General features: G+C 36.5%; 1 protein-coding gene across 6 annotated transcripts in view; it reads right to left on the reverse strand.

The window, feature by feature from the left end:
* LOC138692622 (zinc finger protein 541) overlaps positions 1-16587 on the reverse strand; it is a 1853746-nt gene that overhangs the window by 613247 nt on the left and 1223912 nt on the right. For all 6 annotated transcript variants that reach the window (XM_069815665.1, XM_069815669.1, XM_069815666.1 and 3 more), the window contains exon 4: positions 4199-4348. In XM_069815665.1, the coding sequence (XP_069671766.1) occupies positions 4199-4348 (150 nt within the window). The remainder of the gene's footprint in view (positions 1-4198; positions 4349-16587) is intronic.

Below are 16587 nucleotides of genomic sequence, written 5' to 3' on the forward strand. Positions count from 1 at the left end.
CCTTTAATCACTACCTGGTTCCCTTAAGGGATTTCAAAAAGAAATGCAGAATACTTTATTATATTAAGAAAATCAATAAATTCAGACTTAATTTATAAAGTAACATGTATTGCAATAATAATGTTTCCTTACATTATTCCAGTACACAAAATGTTATAAATATTTAAGTTATTAATAAGTTGTGCTGAGACACAAAAAATATATTTTTTTTTTTCATGAAACTACACAGAAAATATTTTAGGAATGGAGATTCTCAATTTATGTGTCTTTAGTCATGTCCTAATTGTAAACACCCTTCGAGAAACTTTGAATTTCCCCTTCATTAGGTAAATATCCCTACAATTATCTCAAATTCTCCATTTTATTCACATTTATTAGAAAACTGTGTAAGTATGTTCTTTTTTTTTCTGGCATCAAAATGGCTGTCTTAATCTTTTGACGCTTTATTTTTATTCCCTTGTTCTTTCTAACGGATTTATTTATATGGCATAGTATAAACAATCAGAATAAATACCACAACAAATTAAATACAACTTGCTTTATTGAATGAATGACTTGCGTGTTATCACCAGCTGCCTACAGAAAACACACACTATAGCAGTGAAACATGGTTACGTCGAGAAACTCCGTAGGTCCGTGTCGTTAGGAGTTTCAAGACCAAAGCAACTATTTGCTTTGTACACCAGACTTGTACTGTTTCAACATAAAATGATGCGTCTAAAATGTGACTTTCATTTTTTCACATGAAACGAAAATGACAAAATGAGTGACTTATGGACTTATAAACATAACCGATTAAATTGTATAGGTAAATTATGTTTTATTTAACGACACTTGAAACTGCCGAGGTTATATGAGCGTCACCGGTGTGCCGGAATTTTGTCCCGCCGGAGTTCTTTTACGTACCAGTAAACCTACTGACATGAGCCTGTCGCATTTAATCACACTTAAATGTCCTCGGTCTGGGCCGGGACCGACCAGCAATCTCAGGCATAGAAGGCAGCACTTTACCGACTGCGCCGCCCAGGTCGACTCCACTATAAGACTCCGACAATTTAAAAGTCTATTACTTTTACATTTCAGGTTATATAGCTGTGGTTCTGAACGGAACAAAAACAGAAACAAAGTTTACGTGGTATAGCTCGCGCAAGGGGCGATTACCGAAAAGCAGTGGTGACGTGTCTGTTTTGACGTGTGTATGTAGCACGCCGAGGGAGCGAGAGGTGCGGGCCGATGGAAGTACTGTCTCTTCCAAGAAGATGAACAAATGAGGACATCGCTGTGGAAATGACGAACGTAGCAAGAGAACAATTCGAAGCTAACTAAACGCGCAACATAAATGTTTACGAATGAAATAATAATACCGTGCGACACAAGACACGTATTCACATCCAGTGGAACAAACTAAAGTCGTAATGTAAGTATCACAACGCAATACTGATTTTATCGATGTCATTTCTCTTCCGACTCTTGAATATCATTCAAGCTATCTCGTGACCTTTCCTGTCGCCGGCTCTTCCTTATCGCATTGTTTCATTCGCATACCTTACGTCGGTATTCCCTGCTTGCGAGACCTATTAAGTTGTAGTGTGCGTCAGAGCCAGAGTGGCGTCGCAACAACGAATTACTCGTATTTTTAAATGGTGACTTCGAACTAGTTCCGCTTATGTAATCCTTATTCCATGCAAGAAGACTATGCATGTCACAAATGCATGTATCCGAAACCCTGCAGGCCAAAGGACAAAGGATAAAGGATAAAGAACCTCTTTATGGCGCCTAAAACGCGACATTAATCAGTTCCCTGCCTGTAAACACAACCTGTTTTATATTCCCGAAGTGTTAATGAGAATATATTGATATTGATATTTATTTGTCATTCAACTTTACAATTCACAGTTATGGTGGACCTTCACATTTCTGTTTTTCGATCCACCATCCCTTTAATACATATAACTCTTTTCTATTAAGGTATTCTTTGCCGAGAATTTCTTGATTGCTTTCTAATGTTCTATTATGACTGAATTGCTATATGTCCTTCCCCCTCTATCCTCTTCTATTCTCTCCCTCCTACCTAGACTGTTTCCCTTCCATTCCTAAATTTCCTATTTTATTACCCCTATCCATATATTTATTTCGATAATACTCCTACAGTTATAGTACCCCTGCTACTACTCCCAATCTAAAACATTGAAAAACATCAAATATCTAATTCACTTAAATTACACTTCCAATTTCTCTCTCATTCCACTTCACATTTGTTCAGATATCATTGTATTCATTGTTTGATAGTTTATCTTATTACACTCTTACCCTATCTTCTTACACTAACACTTTCTTCTCTATTCCTTTTCTTACACTTTTGCCACCCCTAACTTTCCTGCACTCACTTTTTAGCACTCTTCTTCTTCGCTATAACCTCTCCAACGCCCTATCTATTCAGTCCTCACAATCACTAATATCTGGTAGTCGCTTCCTTCCTACACTCGTTCTTCTCATGTCTTCTCTTGCATTTCCTCCATTAGTCTTGTCTATGCTCCTGCCTCAGACACTACCAGTTGTTTCCCTAATCCTTCGTCCGCAGTGTTTTATATCTGCCTCACGTTATGTTTTCCTCCTTGGTTTATTCTGGTCAGCTGTTTCGTACTCGAAGTAGACGTCAGGTATCGTCATTGTCCATCTCTAATGAGAATATATTTTTCTGATCACGAGAAAGAAATAAAAGATAGGCGTATAAAGCAATTGCAGAACTAATAAAAGCTGTCAAAAAGAATGTGATTTGTAGGCGCGATCGATAATGAGGCGTGATAACATAACAAGGAGGTTGTGTAATTTATCTATGGCTGCATCACCACTCAAAACTATAACCCAAACACGGAGATGGGAACGGTGGTCGGTCAGTTAGTTTCTATTAATGTTTGCCTCTTGTTCCGTATTAGAATACGGTGTCAGTTCTGTGTTGTGTTAAATTGCGTGTTGTTAACATCCTGCGACATACATATGTACAGTAAGAGTGTAGGCTAGCTGAGCCAGTGGCCTGTAATTCAGGGCTGAAATATCATACGGGGAAACCTTTAGAGATAGTCCGTTACTTGACGTAGACGCTTCATAATGAAAATATATGCTTGTAAACATCTAGCATGCATTCGAATCTTTATGTTAGGTTGTTAGTTAAAAATTTACCTGTTACGTCACGTCATCTGTCATTACTCTATACGTGTCAATACATGCCTTATTTTAGGACCAAACAGCGGTTGGGACGCAGAGGGATTTTGCGTTACTTACGCTTGATAATATGCACAGTCTTCTTGAATAGAATGAGGCTTAGTGGTAGGCAGAAACGCAATATATGACTCAAAAGTAATAGAATATCCATAATTCGTACAAAAAGGACTCTCCGAGATTAAAGAATATGGAATGAAGTGGTGTAATCAGTGTGTGTTAAAATAACACTGGTGGAAATCCCAGCATCCAGGAAGAGGTTTCAGAAAATATTCGGGAATTGTTCGAAAGATGCCCATGGAAGTCAATCAGACGAGCAGCGAGAGAACTTGGAATGAAACGGTTGACGGTTCATAAAGTTCTTCACCGTCGATTATGCTTTCACGCGTAAAAGGTTCAGATATTGCAGGAAATCAACCCTGATTACCGACCAAGGCGTGAAATATCTGCAGTCAATAAGCTGGACCGCATTGCTGATGATGAAAACATTTTATTGCATATAATGTTATCATTTATGAGTTATCTTCGGCATGTTCACAACCAAAGCTGTCTATAATCTGAAATGTAAAAATAATAGACTTTAAAAATGTTGGGACCTCATGGTGGATAAGCTTACCGTATAAATAAACGGTAATTTTCTCATGTTAACATAGTAAATAAGTTATAAAGTTAATCAGTGATTATAAGTGTTAAAATTATGTCTCCAACAATGAAGAAAAACTTTTCTTGGAAAGTATCGGTACTTTTGGTATTCAGCTTACTTTCGTGGAGATCAATTATGTCTCTGACTTCCCATTGCTCTCTTCCCGGCAGAGAGATAAAAGACGAAAGAAATTGATGGAATGAGATATCTATCTAAATGATGGCTAGCATAATACGACAGTAATTATGTTAGTCAATTAATACTACAATTGATTCTATTGTTGAAATAAATCTTACGTGAAACATTACCATTGCTAAGGATGCATTGTTTTCTTACCTGTGTCAGTGTCTCCGGGCACACCGAGGCTGTCCGAGTTGTCATTGATGAACGCCTCGGTGGAGCTAGTGAACGTCTGCGGGGAAAGTGTGAGATCTTGACCACTCTCGGAGTCGAACAGGTCAAAGGTTGCGGTGTTACCTCCATTACCTGCAACATAAATATATTCAATGAATAAATAAATAGTCAAAACATTTGTAACGGCTATTTTGTAAGAGTCGTAAAAAGTTTCAAATGAAGTTGCTTAGGTTACATAACAATAGGACATTTCAATGACTATACTAAGTTACATGTTTTCGTTATTGGTAAAATGGTTACAAAATTTATGACAGAAATTCAAACTCGAAAACGTCGTGGTTCTAATCCATTATAGTTGTAACTGATATATGATACCAGAAAATCACGCAAATCTCCTCGCACTCGTGTATGCTGGGATTCCTAACTTTACAATGTCTGCGCAAGATTTCATTGGCTACAGGGAGACGCTATATCACTGTCATGGTACATTGTGTCCTTGTACATAGTGTTCAGCACTTAGTGAATCTTTCAAATTTTGGAATACTTATTAGCGATCAATTTCAAAAGTTTTCATTAATTTGATATTTGCACCCCACTGTACGAACATACATGCAAACAATTCGATTGGCTTTCTGGTCTTACAGTCGTTAGGGGTTATTAACTCGTAATGGGCGCTTTTTCAATCGTGCGTCCCTGCTTCTTATTGTACCCTTTACAAACCCAAACATGTGTAATATGGTCACAGAAACTATCTATATCAATGGAGTGTATGTTATTTGCATTTAATAGGTGCAGTACATGCTACAACCACAAAATCTTCCACACACATATAGAATTAACACAGCAAAAATCATGAAACGCTATTAAAATTAACTTAATGTTTTATGATTAATAAGGTGTATGATGTGGCTGCTCTTATAATTACAATAAAGCTGAGCCGCACCGCGGAATAATTATTCTGCGATCTCTTGTTCGATTCCAGGTGCTCAATGTAGGGATCGTTGGGGTAGACATGATTGCAGAGGATAAAGTTTTTTTTCCCAAATCCTATCTTTTTTCTTCAACACTAAAAATTTAAGGCCACAAACACTCTCAATTCAAAAATTCATTTCACCAAAATCATGGTTTCAGGGTAAGGTGTAGGAGTTTCGGTGTTGGCAAGTGGAGACGATCAGTTAATTACTTTTCCTCTATATCCCTAGCAGGACGGCGACTCCCGATAGGTAATACCTTTTAGCGGAATCAAGACATCTTTTCCGTGATGGTGTTCGTTGAAATGAGAAGATTGATGGCGGATCTGAACGAGGAACGTTTAAGGTGTCCATCGTTAATAGGCTTATGCATGCCTGTATATGATATTCCAGATGAGCGATATCTGGGCGTTCGAGAATCAGTGTGCGGTGATGACAGTTAGAAGCCTACCTGTATCCCCTCCGTGGTATCTCGGGGCTCAAAACCGTTCAAGGTTCATTCACTCATCTATCCCTCCAGGGAATTGTACGCGTAAAGGAACTGATTGCACGGTCTGCAAGCGAATAAACATTCATAAAAACATCAGAGGAGCTGCATTGCACTCTGAATTCGTGGTTCGCTGAAAGGTGTCAAAATTATGGCGATAATTGTATCAGTCGCTAAAATGACATTTCATAGCAGGGCAGCCCGACGAGTTCTATTTTCGAGAGCATACCACAGTCTTCAGTTGTGTCTTTATTCGCTGTAGACCAGTATCATACCAGTTAAATCGGGATTAGCGTCTATCCCCACTGATTTATTTAATTGATGACGGTTGAATCCGGAATGAATCCTTGCACTTAGGCCGTATAGGCTAATTGTACAAATATATAGGGTGACCAGACGCCCTCTTTTGTCCGGACATGTCCTCTTTTCTAGGTCTTTGTCAGGGGTCCGGTCGGATTTTAAAACATCAAGAAATATCCTCTTTTTCGTAACTTATATGCCTGATATTTTTTAATTATCTAATTTGACTCCTTTTTCAAGTAATTTGTCAGTAGGTGGCAGCAGCATCGACTGAATATACTCTTTCCCAACGATCATAACTCTCTTTGCTCCTCCTTGTTATAGTCGTTGCTCAGAGGTAGATAGTAAATCGAGAGATCGACGTGCGAATATAAAATATCTAAAAATATATTTCTCTCCACTTTCATATGTACCTACGTAACTGTAAAATCGTTATTATTAAGTTTTTCATAATTATTTTGTAATAAAATAGATATTAACATACTCTTAAGTATGATACAAGCCTTAAGGCCCATAACACACTACACCGAGAAGTATGTAATATGTGTGGAGACAGCAATGCTACCGTCTCCACAGTACAGGTAGAAACATGTTGCTACACAGTGAAGCCATCTCTGTATAGATGATTAAAGCACGAATTTTATAATGCCATACGGAAGGTAGTTTGATCAAAGACCTTATATATAATTATATTATTATAATACTAAACAAGATATTTGGGTTTGATATGCGCTGATAGAAATAAAGTTATATAAATTTGAAGATCTGACTTTCTATTAATTGTCCAATTTCTTGTCAATTTCATTCATGTAACAGGCTACAATTAGGTTAGGTTACCTGTGAGAGCGGGAAACATTCATAGTGGAGTAGCTATGTTTTAAAATAATCGCTAGCCGACCAATGTCTGCTATACCTTATTCCAAGAGTTACTCAATGCTAAAGGAAAGTATTTTCCATAGCTCGACAAATGCATTACATATTTCTCATTTAAATCTGTACTGTAAATATTTTGTAATAAAATAGATATTGACGTAATTTAAAGTATAACGTAGGTCTAAGCCTAAATCTAAGTACATATTTTCTCTCCTCTTTTTTCGACAATTTCCTCCTTTTTGAAGCTTCGTGCCCTCTTTTTTATCGATGTTAATCTGGTCACCCTACACATATATGCGACGATTGTCTAAATTCGAAGGAATGCCGGGATAGAATTCGTGACTACGATTCTGACAGGCTGGCCGTCATTCCTGGGCCCTATATGTAAGGTCCCATCTGCTTCTAATGAGCCCGAAGCCCTCAGAATCTATATCACCACCAGAAACCCGTATTATCTCCAGACATCATCCTAGTCTATTTTTACTATCACAGATGATAGATGAAATAAGGGCGAAGTGGAGAGTGTTGATGGAATGAAAGAGGGAAACGGAAATACCCTGAAAAAACCTTTGCGACGTGTATTTTGCTCACCACAAATTCCATACAGACCTAACCGGGAATCGAACCTGGATGGGTATATCGCCATTAATTACGCATATACTACTGCACAGCGCACGCGTCTTCTAGCTGCATGCCTATCCAAGTGTGTAATGCAAAAGACACGCCTGTTGACTGGGAGATGGAATGGATGTGCATCCAGCATAATGTCACCTCCTCCATCATGCCATGCTACTATGACACAGTAACGAGGAGATTCATGAGTAATATTCATTAACAGCAGTAACCTAACCCGACACAGTTTATTAACATTGCTTATTTTAATTTCTTTTTCACGCCAAAATCATGTGTTAGAGAAATGTAGACAGTGGATGAAAGCTATTTCAGTTAAAAACCTACCAACTGTAGCATAAAAACGTCTAGTAAGTAGTGAATCATACATATACTGGGTAAGCAAATTAACTTCTTGCCGAAAAGTAATTACGTAGCAAACGTATCAAAGTCCCAAATTCGTGGCAGATGTCAGTCTGAGTGGAAAGTAACTCGAGACCAAATAGACGCTTTATTGTTTATGTTCAATAATAATAATAATAATAATAATAATAATAATAATAATAATAATTTACATTAATAGTTTAATCACAGTCTAGTATATACAGTCACGAAGCTTAATACATAGGCAATATGCATTCATAGATAGTTGCTAACCACTAGGATCGCTACTATCGCCTCATCACAGATAATGCGAAATACTACCTGCACAGTCTATTGTTCCTAGTACCCTTATCAACTCAAGCTTCGTGACTGTATATACTAGACTAGTTTATAGTACGTCCGCTCAAATGAGAGCCACTTGGAACGTGCGACTGGACACACCGCAGGGAGCAAGTAGGCATGCGACTCCGAGCAGGTTCCATGTAAACAACGCTGCGTTGCCATCTCTCCCTTCTAAAGACCGAAGTGAACCTTCGTGTGCGTCTTGTAAATACAGAAATAAAACACGAACACCTCCTATTCAGAGTCCGTTCAGTCACTATTTAAATCAATTACACAAGATTCCAACCTAGTTTTTAAGGAGCGATAATCACTTTATTTTGCCTTTACATGTTCGATATACTTTACCCAATGCTTTTTATTATTAATGTCATCCATTACATTTACTATTAAATCACGTACTTCCTGAATAGATTTGTTTCCCAATCCATTTTCTGACCGGACAGAATCATAAAAGATACTTAATAAGAATTGAGACTTCAGCCCATATTCTCTCCTAGCATAATCTAGTATAATATAATTATAGACATACAGTAGATTATCTTTCAGTTACTTGGACAAAAAGCGACGATTTGGACATTTTCCCTTTTCGATTACTCCAGCAAAACAAATTAAACACGCATACCGTCATGGTCCAAGGAAATAAATATAGTTGACCATCTTATTATTAGCATGCCGTCTAGCTGGGACATTGCAGTACGCCGTGCAGCATGTAGCTTATATGTAGCGACGAAAGTGTGACGTGCAGCCTCGTGTAGCAATACTCATTTCATCATATTAGTCGTTACATAAAAGCTTCAAGCAAGCAATGTGCGTCTAAGACGAATCTATGAAGCGCGATCTTGTCGAAGAACGGCCTTGGTAACCAGCACAGTCTCGTACAGTCACGAAGCTTGAGTTGTGAAAGTGCTAGGAACAATAGACTGTGCAGGTGGTATTTCGCATTGTCTGTAATGAGGCGACATTAGCGATCCTACTGGTTAGCAACTATCTATGGATGCATATTTACTACGTATTGAGCTTCGTAACTGTATAGGCTATACTAGAGTGTGGTAACCAGCGTGTGGGAGCACGTCCGCCATTAACCAAAGTTTCCGCTCTCCGAGCAGGAAGTAAATAATTTATTATTATTCATCCAGTATTTCTACTAAAGATTTTTGCTTCAATGTCTTTGCAATTACATTTTAAATTACTGTGAAAATTCATTACAATTATCTTTTCTGGGTATACTTCCTTTCTGTATATTTGGTATACATAGGTCATTCGTTATGTCATAATCAAATGGTTGCGTGCGCCGTAGCTTACAATAATCTTATGTGAGCTAGTAGAAGTGTAGCGAGGGAGGCAAGATTCTTAGTCCACATTTTGCTTCCCCTCACGCGCAGTTAGGTTTCACGAGATAATAAATGGCCTATACAAACCTACAAAACTTCGTTACCATTTCAATAAATTAATTTCTCTTTGTTTGCTCCATTACTATGCAAAAAAACTAAATTCCGTTTTTTAACACGCTTGGAGTAACACGGCTGGATCTAGCTGGACCAAATAAAATGGATAACAATTTTATTAATGATTGCTAATTTTCCCTAATGGCGAGATTTCTTTTGTTACCACCTATCCGCAGTTGAAAAGTTAGTAAACATCGCAAAAGCTATAAGTTTTATTCATTAATGTTAATAAAAATTCTTTCATGAACCAGGAAGAAAATGTTAATTAACACGTCGAAATTGAGCATTAACATCATATTGTCACAAAGTTAATAAACAAAGAAAACTAATCTTTCAGAGATGGACGCATCTACACAATATCCTGCCTGTTCTTTTATTTGTATTATTATTAATAATATTATTACTATTATTATTAATATTATTATTATTATCATTATCAGTACACGTTTCCACTCAAATGTGAGTCGTTTCATAAAGTCTCCACAAAGTCTCGTTTTGCCACAATTCCTACTCTTGAATTCTTTCCCGATCAGGCGTCTCTCTTTTAAATCTATGCATACTTGATCTAACCATCTAGTCCAGGTCTACCCAATGTTCTTACACCTTTGATTTTCACTTCCAATGCCCTTCTTGGTATTCTTCTTTCATTAATTATTTTCAAATGACCGAACCATTTTAATCTCATTTTCACTACTGTATCTTTTAATTTTTGAACTCCTAATGTCTGTCTAATAACTTCATTTCTGATTTTGTCCCTTCTTGTTTTCTTTTCTACGCTTCTTAAAAATTTCATTTTTCCTGCTTGGATTCTACTTATGTCATGTTCTTTCATTTTATGACACTTTTAACCTTCCACGGTTATATCAGCGTCGCCGATGTGCCGGAATTTTTTTAGTTCTTTTACATACCAATAAATCTATTGACTTAAATGTCATCGACCTAGGCCGGGATCGAATCCGCAATCTAGAGCACATAAGGCCAGCACTCTACCGACTGCGCCACTCATGCCGACTATAGGTCTACTATGCAATTAAAATACATCCTGTACATTATTGTTTGTGATAATGCCATTGGCTATATTATGTTGGTTAGCAAATTAATAATAGTGATTAATTCATAGTTTAAGAGAGTAAAATTAGATTTCATGCGCGAGTAGAAAGTTTAACTCCCTAGACGAAGCCAAGGGTGATAATTTTCACGAGAGCATAAAATCTGTTTACCCTTATTTGCTATACAATATTTTATCCATGGCTGGTATCTAAATTTCATTATTGATATCTAAATTCAATTTTAAATTGTAGCCCTTTCTTTGTAATACGTTGTTTGTGAAGAAGTTATAAATCAATGAATGTAGGCCTATGGATTTATGGTTGCTAATGGTTGGTTGTCATGGAAAAAGTTTTCAGTTCACCGTTGTGAATTATAGTAGGGCATATATTGCGATACAAGTGTGGTAAGTGCATTATGGCAGAATGAAGGAAACAATTGAAAAAACCAGGCGAAGCCGAGTTTTTTTTTTTCAGTTTCCGAGCTTCTGTTAAGCACTTAACGCAGGTGTACAGCACATAATTTTTTGGACGGTCGTCATTTAAATAAACATGTTTTCAATTTCGAGTATTACATAAATTTGTTTGATAAGTAAAAACGTTTTCCTATAACAAAGTTATGAACGTCGTTGTCAAGGCAGTATGAAGGTATTTGTTTTTACTTACCTCACTAGTAGTTATAACAGCACTATTATTATTATTTTTTTTATTTTATTTTTTTGCAACCAGAACGTATGGTACTGTAAACTTACAAATCATGTAAACAATAATGGTAAGTAGGGAAAAAAACATGATCGTCCAAAATAGTACATTATGCAACGAGCCTATAATGATAGTACGGTAATTAAGAATCGAGTATGGATATTTATCAAACGAGCGCAAGCGAGTTTCATAATTTCCATACGAGCTTCTTAATTACCATTATAGGCGAGTTTCATACGACTTTTTATTCTCGACCATATTTATGACTTGAAATTACCGGTATTTAGATGTATACATTTTATTTGTAACTGACAAGATCGGAAGTGACCTTGTTCTAGATCGTGAATTGTGAGATGTGCGCAGACGCGAAAGTATTGATTTTTTCCGAGGAACAATAATGTCATTGACCTTGACGTAGTCCCGCTAAACTTGATAATATTATAATATTATAACCTTGATTATTGAATTCGACATTAAAAAACGAGATGACAAATTGAATTTATTTGAATATTATTTACAATTAACGCTAATTATTATAGTAACAGAACATAACCTTCTGCGACAGTATTGGATTTCCAACCTCCGTGACTTTTCGCTAATTCTCTTTCGATTGCATATCCGAGAATAATCGATACTTGCGGTTTTATAACGGTACAAAGCTGACTTGTCATTGGCTGAACACATGTAAGCTGAGTTATCATTGGCTGAAGACCTGTACTTTAATGAGTAGGTGTACTTTAATGACATGCATTAAAGGACTGCTACCAGATGTATAATTAGTACATTTCGGCATGGTCGAGCATAAAAATACTTTTAATTCAGTAATGTGAATAAAGTCGTCGTTTAGGTTGCTAAGGACGATGAAATAAAGACCACCTTAGATACCAGTCATGGATAATGTAACTTACTGTTGTTAATATTATCATCATGACTTCAATATGCAATATACCAATATAGCATTCACGCTAATTCAACACTCATGCTTAGAGCCCGGATGTTTGGCAAAATGTCTTTTTACTAGGTGGAAATAAATCTATATTTTCATAGATATAAATGTGATTTGGAGTAAATCAAAGCGATGGAGCCAATTTTTATTTTGCCTATTTTGCTTTTTTTAAGATGTTTCTTACTAATTCAATAATAAATGTCTTTTTTGTCATTTCAAAACAATATTTCTTGTTTATTTGCAATTGTCTAATTAATTGTAATATAATGTGTATGAAATTTAAATATATGTAACAATGACTCACTTTACTAACAACAGTAAATAAAAGACATTTATTTCGGTGCTTAATCTGCTAATAATAGTGCTTTAACAATATTGGTGTAATATGAATAATGATCGACAATCCACTGTTACAATTAATATAATGTCATGTCTTCACGATACCAATAATCAGCTTTATAATTTTAAAAATTAAGCCCGTTTTCATAGAAGTTGTCAAGTAGCATTTTCAATTGTTTGCTTTCATATTTTCAAATTTTGCTGTTACAATTTTGTACTACACGTGTTTATTATTATACGAGAAAGAAATATGAGTGAGGAACAGTCAGTTATTGTCGGGTGACAGAAGGTATAAGGTCGTTAGCTAGAATGCCTAAAGTCAGTAAACCATTGCGAAGTTAACTTCATACTTACGTTAATGAATTTGGTTCCCATATGTTTTCAACCGATGGAACAGTTCTGTTATGTAAGGTTTGTGAAAAGACAGTTAATGACGAAAAAAAAGTGTTTTATAAGTCAACCTGTGTCAACTACGAAGTAAAAATGTAAATTATGTTGATATAATTTAAATTTATTGCTAAAATAAACTGTATTATGCCTTTTTAAAATTTATAATGTCTTTTTCAAAATTTATTGTGTCTTTTTTTTACGTTTTATTGTTTTTTTTTCTTTTGCCTGCCTATTTTAACTGTTATAAATCCCCTAACATCCGGGCTCTACTCACGAGAATAAAAGTTAATCTTGGTAAGGATGAGCGTCTTCGAGTGAAATCAAATATAATTTTAATTTCCATGCATGGACCGTGAGATCCAAAGTGCTATTGTCCCACAGTGAACACAACACACGACTACGCGCAATGGGATTTCTAATTAAACGTGAGTGATTGAAATGCACATGAACAGGAATAAGTGAAGTCGAGGCAAACAAGGCTACACCACACGATGTTATCTCACACATGTTCAAGCTAAATCAATTGTGATAAAATCTTGCCGTGACAACAGCAGCAGCAGCAAGAGCGATAAGTCCGTTTCAATTGAATATTTAATTAATTGTCAACAAACTAACATGCTTGAACGATCTCTCTACTGTCAACAAATGTGTGACAAACCAATCTGATAATGTTGACATTTTAAATCTCCGATCACAGCCAATGGCCGATTTTTAATATCAAATGTCGTGTCTTTCTTTTCAGGCAGATAAGCTGATTGGCCGCAACGATACGTGTACGTGGTGGAATGATCAGATCACGTTACCACTGGGTGTGTCTAATTGGATTGCTGTTTCACGCTTCTAGAAGTAAACAGAGATTTCTGAATGCATCACTATTTAGAGTAGAATGTCAACTTAAACATTTCGACAGTAACGGGTGAGTATTTATGTACTCACTTCATTTACAATCTTAATATGTATGAAGAGAAGCGACTAGAAGCTTTCGAAATGTGGATAAGGAGAAGAATGGAGCGTGTGAAATGGACAGACAGAATAACAAATGAAGCTGTTTTGGAAAGAGTGGGTGAAGAAAGAATGATGCTGAAATTGATCAGGAAGAGAAAAAAAAGGAGTTGGCTGGGTCACTGACTAAGAAGAAACTACCTATTGAAGGATGCATTGGAAAGAACGGTGAACGGGAGAAAAGTTCGATATCAGATGATACCCGACTTTAAGATATATGATCTTTAAGATGTATGCGGAAACTAAGAGAAAAGTAGAAAATAGAAAAGAATGGAGAATACTGGGTTTGCAGTGAAAGACCTGCCATTGGGCAGAACACCACGAATTAAGTTAATAAATAAATATTATATATATCTTCCTGTAACCACTACATGTTGCCATTGACAAAGAGTACCATGATACAATAAAATATAGAGTAAATGTCTTCAAGTTTAGTGACACATTGTTGTTAGAGTGAAAAATAACAATTTGAATTAAATTGAAACACATGATAATAATAATATACAAAGTAACGTCAAGAAAATGCGACTTAAAGTCATGGGCCATATGTATGATGCCTGAAAATAGCTATTGATCCTTTGAGTGTTGCAATTGTTAGATCTCTTAAAATATCTTTATGCAGACCCAAAGATTTACAGAAGTCGACTAGGAACCTGGGTATGGTCCCACGGGCTCCTATCATTAGTCCGTAATGACGATGAATTCCAGATGGTATTTGTCCTTATAAAAACTGATGGAAGGTTCATATATATTCCTTTTTTCCTTGTGTACTTCTTCGGGCTGGTGTTCATGCGATTCGAATCTCACAGTAGGGTCAGGATGTAACCTTCAAGGGAGGGAGGGAGGTTTAAATGCAATTATGTCGATTCTTCTATTACTGCCCTCACTGGATATGCCGTGTACTTCTTCATATACTGAATAACCTTTGTTTCTTAAGGCAGTTGCTATGATAGATCTTACTGTATGATGCCGCGTATTTCGTAGAAGTTCACCATGTGGACAGGCCCCCAGGACATGGTCAAGGGTTTCAACCTCCCTGTCGCAACCTCGACAGAGGTTACTGCCCGAAGACCTGCCAGGTATACTACGCACAGCTGATACGTTCGCATTCATCTTGATTGCTTCCCTCCACTCACTACAGGAAAGACCCTTGTGATTCCGGATCCACTTATTGGCCGGGGTATATTGTTGGTATATGAGCACGTCTTTGCCTTTATGTTTTTTTCTGGCTCCAGTTCTCAAACGCTTTTTCTCTTAATACTTGCCGTACCTTCCGCGTATCTACACTGCCACATTTGTCTATATATAACTGTTTAATCAACTGTCCGAAGACAGGTCTGAACCCCACAAGTGAAACAAACATGGCACCACTTATGAGACAACTAGGCCTGGAGATAATCGGATAGGGCCAGTTCCTTTCCCCCTCCATTACATACATCGCCGATTGGCTACATATTCCACTAATCAGACTTCAGATGCATACAAACAATTGTTCTTCCTCTGGCACATATCGTCAAGTGAGATGTAGCCTACTGCCTGATAATAGATGTACGTATCAGCCAGAATCTCAATCAGAGGTATATCACCGAAATTGTTTTTAGTCACCCCTAGGCGTTATTCTGGTGCACCATGGGAAGCGAACTACAGCACATAGCACCGTATGATGATTAATGTAGCAATGGTGGAATGACAGTGGTTGAAATAGGAGTATGTCCCGAGAAAACCCGGGTTATAAGCGTGAAAATAGGACGCTCTAGCATTTCGAAAGGCAAAAAATTAAAGTTGCTCTGTCTGTTTTAGTTGGAATATTGTTTTTTTTTTTCAATTGTCTTTCGAAATAACGGTTTTTGATCCGCAGATACAAACTGAATTCGCTTAATTTTATGATGAATGTAATAAAGAATATGCGAAGAGTTATAAATATAAACGGTTTGACGTGTGAAGTCAGTAATTTGCCATCTTTACACGAGCTATAGATCTGACAAGTTAGTAAAATAGGCTATATGCACAGAACTAACGTGAATCAGTCATGTGAATAAGACAATGCTGTAGTGGGAGTGTATGAGACACTGAATTTAATTTAATTGGCGGTTGTCTATCCCAAGACATGTCTGAATTAAGAGGCATTGTTACCAGTTGTAATGGCAAACGAGAAAATATTGAATTCAAAAGATCTTTTTTGCTTTTGTTTATGATTAAGTTTCTGTGCTTAAATTGATGAATTAATGTCTTCAGGTCATGTGCCTGGACTATAATACTTATTTTAAATTTCTAAATGTTTAAGAATTTCTATAACTCATTTGAGGAATGGAAGCACTGTAATGTTTCTTCTGTAACAGCCTGTACTCAAGTGTTAGAAGTCTGCAGATGTTCAGGCCGATACTTGAAGATGTATGAGTAACATACTATACAACAATGCAGAAAAAAGAAAAGTGATCCCGGTATAATGTATAAACTTAAAGACGAGATTAAATAAAATAATTAGAATTTACATTTCACATGATATCTTCAGGAAAGTAAGCTTCATATAAAAAG

The sequence above is a fragment of the Periplaneta americana genome, chromosome 17 (assembly GCF_040183065.1).
Source record: "Periplaneta americana isolate PAMFEO1 chromosome 17, P.americana_PAMFEO1_priV1, whole genome shotgun sequence".
NCBI lineage: Eukaryota > Metazoa > Arthropoda > Insecta > Blattodea > Blattidae > Periplaneta > Periplaneta americana.